The 14,651-nt window shown below is 47.6% G+C and overlaps 1 protein-coding gene across 6 annotated transcripts in view; it reads right to left on the reverse strand.

Annotated features, from left to right (window-relative positions):
* Positions 1–14,651, reverse strand: part of WDR60 (WD repeat domain 60) — a 264,691-nt gene that overhangs the window by 174,128 nt on the left and 75,912 nt on the right. For all 6 annotated transcript variants that reach the window (XM_033931587.1, XM_033931589.1, XM_033931585.1 and 3 more), the window contains one exon: positions 1,389–1,446. In XM_033931587.1, the coding sequence (XP_033787478.1) occupies positions 1,389–1,446 (58 nt within the window). The remainder of the gene's footprint in view (positions 1–1,388; positions 1,447–14,651) is intronic.

Below are 14,651 nucleotides of genomic sequence, written 5' to 3' on the forward strand. Positions count from 1 at the left end.
AAAAGACCCCCTAGGTTAGCTGGGGTTGGAGATGTTGCAGCGGCGGTTTTCACAAACTTAAGAGGGAAAAAGGTTAACTCCCAATTATCACACAAAGCACATACTTAAATTAGCTAGATTTAAGGCATACTACTGTTACAACTACCGTATTTTCACGCATATAACGCGCGCGTTATACACGATTTTACAAACCGTGCATAACCTTGCGCGTTGTACAAATTTTTTTTACATAGTTCCCCCCAACGTCCGATTCACCCCCCCCCCGCAAGAACGCTCGCACGCACCCGCACCCCGAAGGACCGCTCGCACCCCCACAGCCTCCCGACCCCCCCCATCATGTAGACGCTCCTACCCGTCAGAAAAAGGGCGGGACCGCCGGAAGAGGAAGCAGCGCAGGCGCAGGGCTCACAGAAGGGCCGGGACCGCCAAGAGGAAGCAGAAGGACACGGGTAGGAGCGTCTACATGATGGGGGAGGGTCGGGAGGCTGTGGGGGTGCGAGCGGTCCTTCAGGGTGGTGGTGCGGGTACGGGTGGGAGTGCGTGCGAGCGGTCCTTCGGGGTGGGGATGCGAGCAGTCCTGCAGGGGGGGGTGAATCGGACGTCGGGGGGGCATCAGGCTTTCAGGGTGGGGACAGGACTTCAAGGGGGAGACGAGAGTCGGGGCGGGCGAAAGGAGAGTCGGGGTGGCCAGAGGAGAGTCGGGGCGGGCGAAAGGAGAGTCGGGGTGGTCAGAGGAGAGTCGGGGCGGGCGAAAGGAGAGTCGGGCGGCGATGGGAGAGTCGGGGCAGCATGCGCGGTATACGGGTGTGCATGGTATACAAAATTTTTTAAACATATTTTCGGTTTCCCGCGCGCTATACCCGTGTGCGCGTTTTACACGGGTGCGCGTTATCTACGTGAAAATACGGTACTATCCATTCAGTCATGTCTGACCCTTGGATACTCTGTAAGCCAGTCCTCGCCATGCTTCCTTGTTTTCTACTACTTCTTTCAATTGCTTGATGTTCATTCCCATGTCATTCTTGATAGTATCCAACCAACAGGCCTTTGGTATCCCCTGCTTCCTTTTACCACAGATTTAAGGCATATGACTGCACAATTCTGGAAAGAGCAGTTTGCATGTCCCTAAACAGGGTTTGCAAAGATGGGACTTAAATTAAGCTGGGAAAAATTCCTGAGGAGGGAAAATAATGTCATATGGCACCAGTTCTAGAAGCAAAAGGAGTAGGAGGAAATGCTAGGCCAAACAAAAACAAAATTAACAAGTGGGAAAAGCATATACAGCAGGGCCCATGTAATTCTTTCTAAACCCATTGAATATAAATATTTAAGTGAATGTATGTTTGAATAAAAATAGTTCTATGCAGTGTAAACATGTTTTACAGTACCTCACTGTTTGCACTTTCTCTGTATTTGCCGAAAGTTTTTTCTTGCCCTTGGTCATCCCTATAAAAGAAATAAAGTAATGCGGAATATAAACATACTTCTAATTAAACAAAAAAATGCAAAAAGTCATTGTTAACAGAGAAATGCAAAAATAAAACAGCACTTACTGAAAATTATAACTAAGCTAATTGGTGAACTATGCAAATTAACCAGCTGCTCAAACATTCTGCAGCTATATCATTTCATATTGATCTCCAAATATATACATATACAGTAGAATCTCAGCTATCCGGCGAATTGGTGGATACTGGATAACTGTTTTTCTGGTTGAGAATGTGTTAGAAACCTTGTCTAAATTCCCCCCTCCCCCTGAAGCACCAGCGTGGTAGCGGTCTTGAGTCCTATAGCCCTTCTCCCTCCCTCCCTCAGCACCTTAGTGGCAGAAGCAGGCAGCGACCTGAGCCGCAAATCCCCTCACTCCCTCCCTCCCTTCCTTACCCAAAGCGCAGCCAGTCAGCAGGAGACAGCCTAAAAACAGGCTGCTCACTGCCAGCCCCAGCAGGGACTTTCCTCTGATATGTCGGAAGTGACATGTCAGAGGAAAGGCCCTGCTGGGACTGGCCGCATGCAGCATGCTTTGAGGTTGCCTCCTGCTGACCGGCTGCGCTCAGGTAAGGAAAGGAGAGAGGGAGGGAGCGAGGTGGTTCGTGGCTCAGGACCACTGCCTGCTTCTGCCACTACAGAGCTTGAGAGAAGGAGGAAGGAAGGCTTTGCAGCTCAGGACTGCTGCCACATTGGTACTTCAGAGCTGGAGGGAGGGAGAATTTGTGGCTCAGAACGTCTCTTGGAAATCCGAGCGATAGAGCCCATTCTGGAAAATTAATTAGGATTAGGCAGATACTCCTTATACTTCATCGTGCCAAAGACAGGCTTGGAGGATTAGAAACACTTCTGGATCTCAAGTCGGTCAATCACTTCTTGTGGATTCCTTCTTTCCAAATAGAAACCGTGAGCACAGTCTTAACTGTTGTCTCATGGAAACATTTCTTCATATTCCACTCTACTGGAGCATCGCAGATTTCTGTGTTTCCATGTTCTGTGACAGAATTTCCAGGGTTTTTTTTTCTATGTTTCTATGTTTTGCAGCTCTGCCCTTTGGGCTCGTGACAGTGCCCTGCTCTTTCACTAAGGTGATGGTAGTTGTAGTGGCCTTTCTCTGAAGGCAGGGTGTCCAGGGACATCCGTACTTGGAAAGCTGGTTGATCTGGGCTCCATCTCAGTAGGAGTGAGAGCGAGTGGTGGAGGTTAGATTGTCAACTTCAAGAAGAGCCGGTTGCTGCCGTCTAAGACCTTGGAGTATTTGGGCCTTCTCTTTGACACCCTGCAGAGCCATGTGTTTCTTCCCAAGCTATGCAGACAGAAACTTCAGAAGCAACTCAGAAATCTCCTGGCTCTACCGGTTCCCTTAGCCTGGCATTATTTGCAGGTGCTTGTCAGCATAGCTATTGCTAGCAATCAGCATTTTCAGTTGGCAGAACTAATGTCAGCAAAGGCCTATGGGGAATTATCTGACTCTGGAATGTTAATGCAGAATTCTGTGCTCCTGCACAGAATTCACATACATTAAGCATCCAGCCAGACTAGATTGTTTATCAAGAAGATAAGCTGCTTGAATGGGACAAAGAAGCCAGATTAATCCCATCTACCATACCTGCAAGTATCACACCTTCCTTATCAATTAAATTAACCATTGTTTCAAACAGTTTACAAATTCTAAACAGAAAGATACTGGGACATACAATAGTTTCTATATTCAGAATAAGATTCCAAGCTATAAAACTTCCTCTCTGCAACACACATTCAGCTCTCTCTTTCTCTGTCTATCTCTCTGTCTATCCTTCTCTTTATCTATGGAACCTGAAGCTTAGACCATCACCTCATCCCCCTTTCTCAATCTCTCTCTGGACCTCCCTGGAACTTCAGGCCTCTCTGTCTCTTTGCCTCTGAACTCTGTAAGGCAGGGAAACTGCTTTGCTCTCTCATTAATTGTAATGCTTTTCTGTAAGCCTATTTCTATAATATATTCTTTATGCAATCACCTCTGGCTGTGTTTCTTATTTGATTCTACTCCTGGTGAATCTTCTGTGAGGGAACTGAATCTGGGACCTGGCGTGTGTAAGGGCGCCTCTCACGTAACCCCCACCAACCATATTTTGTGGGGGCCACTAACAATCCTTACAGTGCTGGGGTCCATGGTGGCCTTCCTGGTGGTGGCCCCTGTGCCAAAGCACACATGCACCCTCTACAGGAGTCGCTCCTATTTTGGTTGCCTCCACAGCATCATTCCCTTCAGATGCTACTCCCCTCGACGGAACCAGCTCACAGCAGTCTATGCTGGTGGCTTCAGGGAAAGGTTCTCTGCCCAGGGCAAATCTCTTCAGTCATGACGGATGCCAGCCTGTCAGCAGGGATGCTCTCTGTGGGGACCGCTTCATTCAGTGGACTACCATGTTAGAAGTGTTGGTTGATCAATCTTCTGGATCTTTGCGATATTCGGCTGACATTTTCTTGCTCTCCTGCCCACTTTGGCAGGAAAAGAGGTGGAACTAGGATCATCAAGGGGGCACTAGAATCATCAATGTGCACTAGAAGTCCTCCCCTTGGGCCAGGAAGCTTGCATACTGTTTCGCTGGGCGGTTTTACCTCTTCTGTCTCTTTCTGCAGCGAATGTGGTCAGAATCAAAAATGTACAGCCAGACTTCCTCAGTCGACAAGTCCTGGACCTGGACGAATGGTCTCTTTCGCAAAAAGCGTTCCATGTTATCATGCAGTCAACCACAGCTGGACTTGATCGCTTTAGCCAGGTCCTCGTAGCTCAGGTGCTTCTTCAGTTGAAGAACAGAGCATGGAAGCTTAGGTCTAGATGTCTTGGTTCTGCCCTAGCCAGTTCATGACCTCCTTTATGTATTCTCTCTGTGGCCTCTGGTTGGTTGATTCATCTTCTGGATAACATCGCATCCCAGCCTAGTGATCCTAGTGGCTCCGGATTGGCCTCGTCTTCCGTGATATGCAGGTCTCAGATGTCTTCAGCAGGACCAGAAGCAAAAGTTCCCTCTTCTTCGTGACCTTCTCAGTCAGGGTCCGGTGCTTATGGAGACTCCATGGCGTTTTGGTCTTTCGGCATAGCTCTTGAACGCTCAGCCTTGATAAAGCACAGTTATTCTGATGTGGTCATTTTGACGTTTTTGAAGTCTAAGAAAACCTTACTTTGGCTTCTTATGCCACAGCCTGGACGGCTTTCCAACAGTGGTGTGCCAAGGACCCAGTAGAGAGCGGGCTCTCTTTCCAGTGGTTTTGTCTTTTCTTCCAGCAGGCTTGGATATGGGTTTAGCTATGACCTCTCTTAAGGTTCAGGTAGCAGGCTTTTTGTGCTTCTGAGCACATAGGGGTTCCAGTTTGCTTACTGCTCATACCAATATGGCCAGGTTTCTGAGAGGGGCGCTTTGCTTGTGACCTCCCTTTGCGTCTTTCTTTCCCTAGATGGCATCTTAACCTCATTCTGCAGAGATATGTGGCAGCCCCATTTGAGCCACTGAAGGATACTTCTCTTCTGGATCTGACGATCAAAGTTTTTCTAGTCACCATTGTCTCAATATGGTATGTTTTGGAGTATCAGTGAACCCTTTCTACAGTGCAGTGAACCCTTTCTACAGATCATGGAAATGGGGGTGGTTCTTCATACAGTACCTTCTTTTCTATCAAAGCTGGTTTCCAATTTCCATGTCACCAAGGAGGTTCATTTGCCTGCGTTTCACTTCACCAGATCAGTGTGAAAGGATCAGATCTTCCACAAATTGGATGTTAGGAGAGTCTTGCTCCATTATTTGGAGAACACTAATTGCTATCGACTGTCTGATCATCTCTTTGTCCTGACTATTCCATCTCAGCTAGGTGGGCTGACTTCTAAGTCCTCGATTGCCTGTTGGATTAGTATGGCCATTTCTGTGACATACATCGCCCACGGTAGGTAGCCTCCAGTTTCTCTTACAGCCCACTCAACAAGACGTGTTGCTGCCTCGTGGGTAGAGTCTCGAGTGATTCATCCAGGTGAAATTTGCAGGGTGGCTACTTGGTCCTCTCTTCATACCTTTACCTGGTTTTATTGAATGGATGTCGCAGCTCACTCTGATGCCGTTTTTAGGTTCTCAATATTGTAGGCAGGCTCTTCTGTCCCTTTCTAGATGCTGCCATTGCTTTTGGCATGTCACCTAGAGAATGGAATCCAGAAGGGATGTAACAGAATGGAAGATTAGGTTTTTACCTTCGATAATCTTCTTTCTGTTAGTCCCTATAGGATTCCAAATGACCCACCCTCTCTGTGCAAGCGCCGTCATTTCTGAATCATCTGCAATTTTTTCTGCCTCGGTCATTCTACATACAGGCTTCAGAATCTTCCAGCAAGTCAACAGATCCTGGGAGTAGTTCACTCTCCTGTGAGTATGCATTTTGCCGATGGCTTTTTCATGTGGGTACTTGTTGCACATAGCAGATTAGTTCTACATTGTTCCTCAATGTCTTTTCTGTGTTGCATTTTGCCCGTTTATTATTTTTTTTATATTTTGCAGAAATTGTTTGTTGCCGGGGAGGTTCCCCCATGCCCTCTTATTTGTCATGGATTGGTTCTGGTATGGTTGCTTAGCCTTGAGACTGAACTGTAGGGGGCTCTAACTCACTCTCTAAGGCAGGAGGAGCACATGCTCAGAAAAGCGTTTGGATTTCTGCATCTCCTGGATTGTGGGTAGGGACTGCAGGAGTGCCCAATTTGTCGATGAATTGATATCAGGGAGAGGAATGCTGGTCGACCCAACGCTTCTCCAGGGAGAGTTGGGGCGGCGTTGGTTTAGGGGCCTGTTCCCCAATGGCGGCGGCAGTGGCTTGGGGGAGGGCAGGGAGAAAGAAAGAAAGGGGGCAGGCAGGGAGACAGAAGGAAAGAAGGGAAACAGAAAGAAAGGAGAGACAGAAAGAAAGAGGGCATGGAGAAAGAAAAAAGAAAGGGAGACAGAAAGAAAGAAGGGGGCAGGGAGAGAGGAAGAAAAAGTAGGGGGAGGGAATGAGGTCTGGAAGAGAGGAAGCATACAGTAGGCTGAAAGAAGGGAAGAAATATTGGATTCACAGTCAGAAGAAAGTGCAACCAGAGACTCATGAAATCACAAGAAAAATGATTTTATTTTCAATTTAGTGATCAAAATGTGTCCATTTTGAGAATTTATATCTTCTGTCTATATTTTGCACTATGGCTCCCTTTTACTAAACCGCAATAGCGGTTTTTAGCACAGGGAGCCTATGAGCGTTGAGAGCAGCGCGGGGCATTCAGCGCAGCTCCATGTGCTAAAAACTGCTATCATGGTTTAGTAAAAAGGGAGGGGGTATATTTGTCTATTTTTGTATGGTTGTTACTGAGGTGACAGTGCATAGAGTCATCTGCCTTGACCTCTTTGAAAAAACCCCGGAATATAAATGATAATTAACATTTTCTCTGCATATAATGTGCTTTGTGTTTTTTAAAAATTTTATTGTTGGTAGATCATTTTGACTTGGTCATTTTAAAAGTAGCTCACAACCCCAAAAAGTGTGGGCACCCCTGACCTAGAGTATGGAATCCTACAGGGACAAACAGAAAAGATTAATTATTGAAGATAAAGACCTAATCTTCTATTATGTTCTTATAAGAAGGCAAACCCGTTTTTCAGTCATGGCCAAAGAACAAACTCTTGTCTGTTTCCTCCATGGCCCATGATAGGGCAAATACTTCAAAGAAGAGCAAGCCACCCAGGGAGAGTGGTCCTTATAGCACCAGATTGTAGTATGCGGACCTAGTGCATCTTCAGAGGGACCAGGGTCTCAGACTGCAGGTACAACCCCATCTGCTATCATGGTCCAGTGGTAATAGAAGATCCGATCACTTTGGTCTTATGACATGTCTCTTAAGTGTGCAGTGTTAGAGTGCAAGGACAGAGTTAGTCATTGCTACTCTCCTCAGAACCAAGAAGCCTACGATGGTCTCCGCTTATATTAAAGTATGGGAGATGTTTCAACACTGGTGCACATAAAGAGAACGTGGAGCCGTTTAGTGCTCCGATTGCGGTGGTACTAGTTTTCTTCCAAGCGGCTGTTGACAAAGGCCTCGCAGTGGCATCACTCAGGGTCCAAGTGGCGGGCCTCTCGTGCTTCAGAGTCCATGGACGCAAAACTCCCTGGCTTCTCATCCAGATATAGTCAGATTCCTAAAGGGGGCACGAAGGCTCAGACCACCGGTAAAATAACAGTTTCCATTATGAAACCTTAACGTGGTTCTGCATGACCTCAGTCAGGCTCTTTTTGAGTCTATTCAAGAGGCGTCCTTGCTGGATTTTACTGTCAAGAACGTGTTCCTCATGACCATTACATCAATAAGACAAGTCTCAGAGTTGCAGGCCCTGTCGTGTAAGGAGCCCTTCCTTGAGATCACAGAGCATGAGATTCCTTGTGCACAATCCCATCCTTTTTGCTGATGGTTGTTTTGGCATTTCATATCAATCAAGAGGTAAGACTGCCAGCATTTCAGACCACGGGATTGAAGAAAAAGGCCCAGATTCTATGACAACTAGATGTGAGAAGAGTCCTCTGAAGTTATATGGAGGTCACCAATGAGTTCCAATTGTTGGACAAATGCGATAGACCAGCATCTAAAGCTACCATTTCAAGATGGATACAGATGGCCATCTTGTCAGCATATATTGCCTGTGACAAGCAATCGTCAGTCTCCTTGAAAACATATTTCACAAGAAGCATAGGCACGGCGATTTCACCAGGAGAGATTTATAAGGCAATGACCTGGTCCACTCTGCACACATTCTCCAAGTTCTACAAGTGGCAGCATGGGAGGACACTATCTTTGGGTCCTTAGTGTTATGAGCAGGTGCAGAGGTCCTACCCTAGATTTATGGGACTGCTTTTGTACTTCTAGAGAATAGGTGCATCATTCTGGAACCCCACCCTCTCAGTTATTTATTCCACATGCCTACTGTCTCAATTAAGAAGTTCAAGTCAAAACTGAGATTTTGATGTCAGACCTCAACAGTATGGAGAATAATCTATTGCTATAACACATGGGGGACTGTATGAGCTCCATAAAGGGTTCCGATTGGTGTGATTATTTCAATGTTTTAGCTGTTTAATTAAAATGTTTAACATGTTATATTTTCAGAGCAGAACAGATTTGTAGTTCAGGGAGTCTTCCCATACTGCTCCTTCTTATGTGTACCTATATAGGGCTATTGCCTGTTTTGGTACAAACTGAAGGAGGTGGCAGAGCCCTTTGGAGAAGGAGGAGAAATTGAAAACCTGAAATGGATTCCTTCTGTATGACTCACGAGCATCTAGTAATTACTTGCTAAGTTCTTCTATAAGATGTCCTTACCTCCTCCACCCAGGATTAGCAGGACCTGCATTCAGATGATATGAATGTGACATAAAATAAGCATACTTGCTCCTGATCCATCTTGCCATATACAGGACACAGACCGTAGAAGTCCGTCATCATCAGCCATATTGTCCCAATGCTGGAATCATTGTCAAAGCTAACTCCAGCACATCCTGTCATGCCATATACAGGTCAAAGACAGTAGAAGTCCATCATGCATCAGCTTCAATTCCTCACTGGTGAGGTTGCATTTAAGCATCAATCTTGCACATCATAAACAAAATTATAGTACTGTAGTTGATCTGCTGATCTTAAGTTTTGTGTCGATACTATCGTTTTTCTATTAGGGATCCTTTGTGTCTATCCCATGCATTTTTGAACTCTTGTCACTGTCTTGCTTCCATCACTTCCGCAGGGAGGGCATTTCAGGTATCCACCACCCTCTCCGTGAAAAAGTATTTCCTGGCATTACTCCTAAGTCTAACGGAGAACTTAGTGTGAAGAACTGGCCGGGCACATTTTCTAACCCGAGCTAAGTACCACACTTTTACAGCATAAATAACTCATTTCTGACAATATAATTGTTAAAAATTTAAAAAATATAAAAAAACCATAAATTTATAAAGCTTGCTGAGAAAATAAGACTACAATCGATGATAGCCCAATCATGAGATTAACCATCAAGATTTGCTCTGGAGGTTAACTTCGGGCTCTTGAGAATTAAAGTCTTCATCTCTAGTTGAACATCTTTCTCTTCTTACAGTTATCGTTGGCCCATTATAGGAGTTTCAGTAAGTATTCTTACTTTTATTGAGAGAGTTTAGTATTACTCCTAAGTCTTCCATCCTGCAACCTCATTATTTTGTCCTCTTGTTTTACCTATATGTATTCTTATATTTTTCTTAAATATCCATGTTAACTGATGTGGTTAAACAAAATATCTTTAAAAAAAGAGACCATCAGCTATGTCCACACATGAAAATCTTAAAATACTGTCTTTTGTATTTCACTCATCTTCTTGTTTGTTCATAATCTGAAAAAGACAAACAAGTTTTCCTGCTTTATTGGGTCACAAATGATTTCTCAATTTGAAATGAATGAGTCTAAAGGAAGAGAATATTCTTTCTATGCCAGAAGAAGAAGCTACTGCTGCTAAAAGTGACCTCCACCAGTTCACTTGTGTGACTTTCTTTAAAACATCATCAGCAAACACCGCTGAGTCCCCTATGTGTGTTAAACAGTCTGCACTCGACCCCTCGCTTATTAGGGAGTGAGATAAGGTCAGGGACAACCCTGACATCCAAGGAAGACTGGCTGACAGGTACCCCAAAGGGATCAGGGTAGAGAGCTGCACGGGAACGGGGACGACGGGAATCCCGCGGGACCCGCGGGCATCCCGCGGGTTCCCCCTTCGGGTCACGGGGATCCCGTGGGGACGCCCCTAGGGTCGCGGGGATCCCGTGGGGACGCCTCCGAGGGTTGCGGGGTTCCTGCGGGGCTGGATGTACTCAGTCGCGCGGCTCTTCTCCCTACCTTCTCTGCTTGCAGCACAGAGCCAAACGGAAGTCTTCCCGACGTCAGCGCTGACGTCGGAGGGGAGGGAGGGCTTAAACAAAGGGCTTAAACAAAGCCCTCCCTCCCTCCGACGTCAGCGCTGACGTCGGGAAGACTTCCGTTTGGCTCTGTGCTGCAGGCAGTGCAGGTAAGGAGGAGAGTAGCCTCGCGGTTCGAGTGGCTACCAAGGGAGGGGGCGGTCCGCCCTGCCACACCCAGCCACGCCACGCCACACCCCGCCCCGGGTGCAGCACAGCCGGCCAGGTCCCCTTACTTTTGTGGCACTTCCCCGACCGACCGACAACAGCCCCGGTCCGACAATCCTCCCTGCCCTGTAGCCGCGAATCTAAATTATCTTCTTACAGCAGCTGTAAGAAGGTAATTTAGATTCGCGGTTAAGGGCAGGGAGGTTTGTCGGACAGGGGCTGTTGTCGGTCGGTCGGGGAAGTGCCACAAAAGTAAGGGGACCTGGCCGGCTGTGCTGCACCCGGGGCGGTAGAGAAGGAGGGGGGAGAAGGACACTGAAAGGCCATGGGGAAGACGGGGGGGGGAAGGACTCTGAAAGCACTTGAAGACTGAGGAGGGAGAAAGACGCTGAAAGCACATGGGGAATACAAAGGGGTGGAGAAGGACGCTGAAAGGCCATGGGAAGGGCGGGGGGGAGGAAGGACTCTGAAAGCACTTGTGGAAGACAGAGGGGGGAGAAGGACGCTGAAAGCACATGGGGAATACAAAGGGGTGGAGAAGGACGCTGAAAGGCCATGGGAAGGGGGGGGAAGGACTCTGAAAGCACTTGTGGAAGACAGAGGGGGGAGAAGGTAGCTGAAAGCACATGGGGAATACAAAGGGGTGGAGAAGGACGTTGAAAGGCCATGGGAAGGGGGGGGAAGGACTCTGAAAGCACTTGTGGAAGACAGAGGGGGGAGAAGGATGCTGAAAGGACATGGGGAAGACGGGGGGAGGGGTGGAGAAGGACGCTGAAAGGCCATGGGGAAGACAGAGAGGGAGAAGGACGCTGAAAGGACATGGGGAAGCAGAGGGGGGAGAAGGACACTGAAAGCACCTGTGGAAGACAGAGGGGGGAGAAGGACGCTGAAAGGAAATGGGGAAGAGAGAGTAGGGAGAAGACGCTGGCAGGGAAGAAGACAGATTCCAGACTATGGGGGGAGCGGAGAGAAGAAGATGGGTGCCAGACCAATTTGGAAGGGGGAAGAAAGGGAGAGGCACAGTAACAGAGCAAATGGAAGATGCAGAAGGAAGAGAGACAGTGGATGGAAGGAATTGAATGAGAACATGAGGAAAGCAGAAACCAGGCAACAAAGGTAGGAAAATAATTATATTTCTTTTTTTTTATTTTGCTTCAGGATAAAGTAGTATATTAGTTGTGTTGATAAAAATTTATAAACATTAGAGGCTCTGGTAGAAACCCGTTTGCAAAGTATGTATTCTTCCCAATTAATATTTTCAAATTAATAAAGTCTTTTTGCTTATTTGTAAATGGGTTTCTACCAGAGCCTTTAATTCAGTAGCATAATTAAATGGAATAACTATTTCTGAAGTTTATAGGGACGGGCGGGGACGGAGGGGATTCCTCGCGGGGACGGGTGGGGACGGAGGGGATTCCTCGCGGGGACGGGTGGGGACGGAGGGATTCCTCACGGGGACGGGTGGGGACGGGTGAGATTCCTCGCGGGGATGGGTGGGGACGGGTGGGACTTTGGCGGGGACGGGTGGGATTTCTGTCCCCGCGCAACTCTCTAGATCAGGGATCGGCCTGTCAGCTACAGGCCAAAGAGCACAGTTACTTACCGTAACAGGTGTTATCCAGGGACAGCAAGCAGATATTCTTGACTGATGGGTGACGGCACCGACGGAGCCCCGGTACGGACACTTTTAGAGTGATTGCACTCTAAGAACTTGGAAAGTTCTAGAGGCCGCACCGCGCGTGCGCGAGTGCCTTCCCGCCCGACACAGGCGGGCGGTCCCCAGTTATGATAAGCCAGCTAAGAAGCCAACCCGGGGAGGTGGGTGGGACGCAAGAATATCTGCCTGCTGTCCCTGGATAACACCTGTTACGGTAAGTAACTGTGCTTTATCCCAGGACAAGCAGGCAGCATATTCTTGACTGATGGGTGACCTCCAAGCTAACAAAAAGAGGGATGGAGGGAAGGTTGGCCATTAGGAAAACAAATTTTGCAAAACAGATTGGCCGAAGTGTCCATCTCGTCTGGAGAATGCATCCAGACAATAATGAGATGTAAAAGTATGAACTGAGGACCAAGTGGCAGCTTTGCAGATTTCCTCAATAGGAGTGGAACGGAGGAAAGCTACAGATGCTGCCATAGCTCGGACCCTATGGGCCGTGACAGAACCTTCCAGTGTCAGTCCGGTCTGAGCATAACAGAATGAAATGCACGCTGCTAGCTAATTAGACAACGTACGTTTAGAAACAGGATGTCCCAATTTATTCGGATCACAGGACAGAAAGAGTTGGGGAGCTGATCTGTGGGGCTTAGTACGGTCTAAATAGTAAGCCAGAGCCCGTTTACAGTCCAAAGTATGCAGAGCCTGTTCTCCAGAATGCGAGTGAGGTTTCGGAAAGAAGACAGGCAGAACAATGGATTGGTTGAGATGGAATTCAGAGACAACCTTAGGGAGAAACTTTGGATGTGTACGCAGAACCACCTTGTCATGATGGAAGACTGTAAAAGGTGGATCCGCAACTAGTGCATGTAGCTCACTGACCCTCCTGGCAGAGGTGAGAGCAATAAGGAAAAGTACCTTCCAAGTGAGAAACTTGAAAGAAGCGGTAGCCAAAGGTTCAAATGGAGGCTTCATTAAGGCGGAAAGAACCACATTGAGATCCCAGATAACAGGAGGGGCTTTAAGAGGTGGTTTCACATTAAAAAGACCCCGCATGAACCTGGACACCAAGGGATGAGCTGAGAGGAGTTTTCCATGGACTGGCTCATGAAACGCCGCAATAGCACTGAGGTGGACTCTGACTGAAGAAGACTTGAGACCAGAGTCAGATAAAGAAAGAAGATAATCCAACAAGGTCTCCACTGCAAGGGAAGTGGGATCATGATGATGGAGAAGACACCAGGAAGAAAAACGTGTCCACTTCTGATGGTAACAGTGCAGAGTGGCCGGTTTCCTGGAGGCATCCAGAATTGAACGAATAGGCTGGGACAAAAGAGTATCATGAGAAGTCAGGCCGAGAGAAACCAAGCTGTCAGGTGCAGAGACTGGAGGTTGGGATGTAGAAGAGTCTCCTGATGCTGTGTAAGCAGAGAAGGAAACAGTGGAAGAAGAAAAGGTTCTCTGGAACTGAGTTGAAGTAGAAGGGAGAACCAATGTTGCCTGGGCCACCTCGGAGCAATCAGAATCATGGTGGCTCGTTCCCTCTTGAGCTTGAACAAGGTTCTCAACATGAGAGGCAGAGGAGGGAAAGCGTACAGGAACCGATTGGACCAATCGAGGAGAAATGCATCTGCTGCCAGACGGTGAGGAGAGTAGAGTCTGGAGCAGAATAGGGGCAGCTGGTGATTGAAAGGAGCTGCAAAAAGGTCTATCTGAGGAGTGCCCCACTGAGCGAAGATGGACTGCAGAGTGGAAGGATCGAGTGTCCACTCGTGAGGCTGGAGAACTCTGCTGAGCTTGTCCGCCAAGGAATTTTGTTCTCCCTGAATGTAGATAGCTTTCAGGAATAGATGGTGATCCGTGGCCCACGCCCAAATCTTCTGGGCTTCCTGGCACAAGCTGCGAGAGCCCGTCCCTCCCTGCTTGTTGATGTAGTACATTGCAACTTGATTGTCTGTGCATAGCAGGAGGACTTGAGGAAAGAGAAGATGTTGGAAGGCCTTGAGGGCATAAAACATCGCTCTGAGTTCGAGGAAATTGATATGATGTTTCATTTCCTGGGCCGTCCAAAGTCCATGAGTTTGGAACTCGTTCAAATGAGCTCCCCAGGCATAAGGGGAGGCGTCGGTGGTGATGATAAGTTGATGAGGAGGTAGATGGAACAGAAGACCTCTGGATAGATTTGAGGATGTCAACCACCATTGTAGAGACTGACGAAGAGATGATGTTACAGATATGTGACGTGAGCAAGGATCCATCGCTTGGGACCACTGGGTAGCCAGGGTCCATTGAGGAGTGTGCAGGTGCAGACGGGCAAGTGGTGTGACATGAACTGTGGAGGCCATGTGACCCAAGAGTATCATCATTTGCTTGGCAGAGATGGAAC

Source organism: Geotrypetes seraphini, chromosome 2, assembly GCF_902459505.1.
Source record: "Geotrypetes seraphini chromosome 2, aGeoSer1.1, whole genome shotgun sequence".
Lineage (NCBI taxonomy): Eukaryota > Metazoa > Chordata > Amphibia > Gymnophiona > Dermophiidae > Geotrypetes > Geotrypetes seraphini.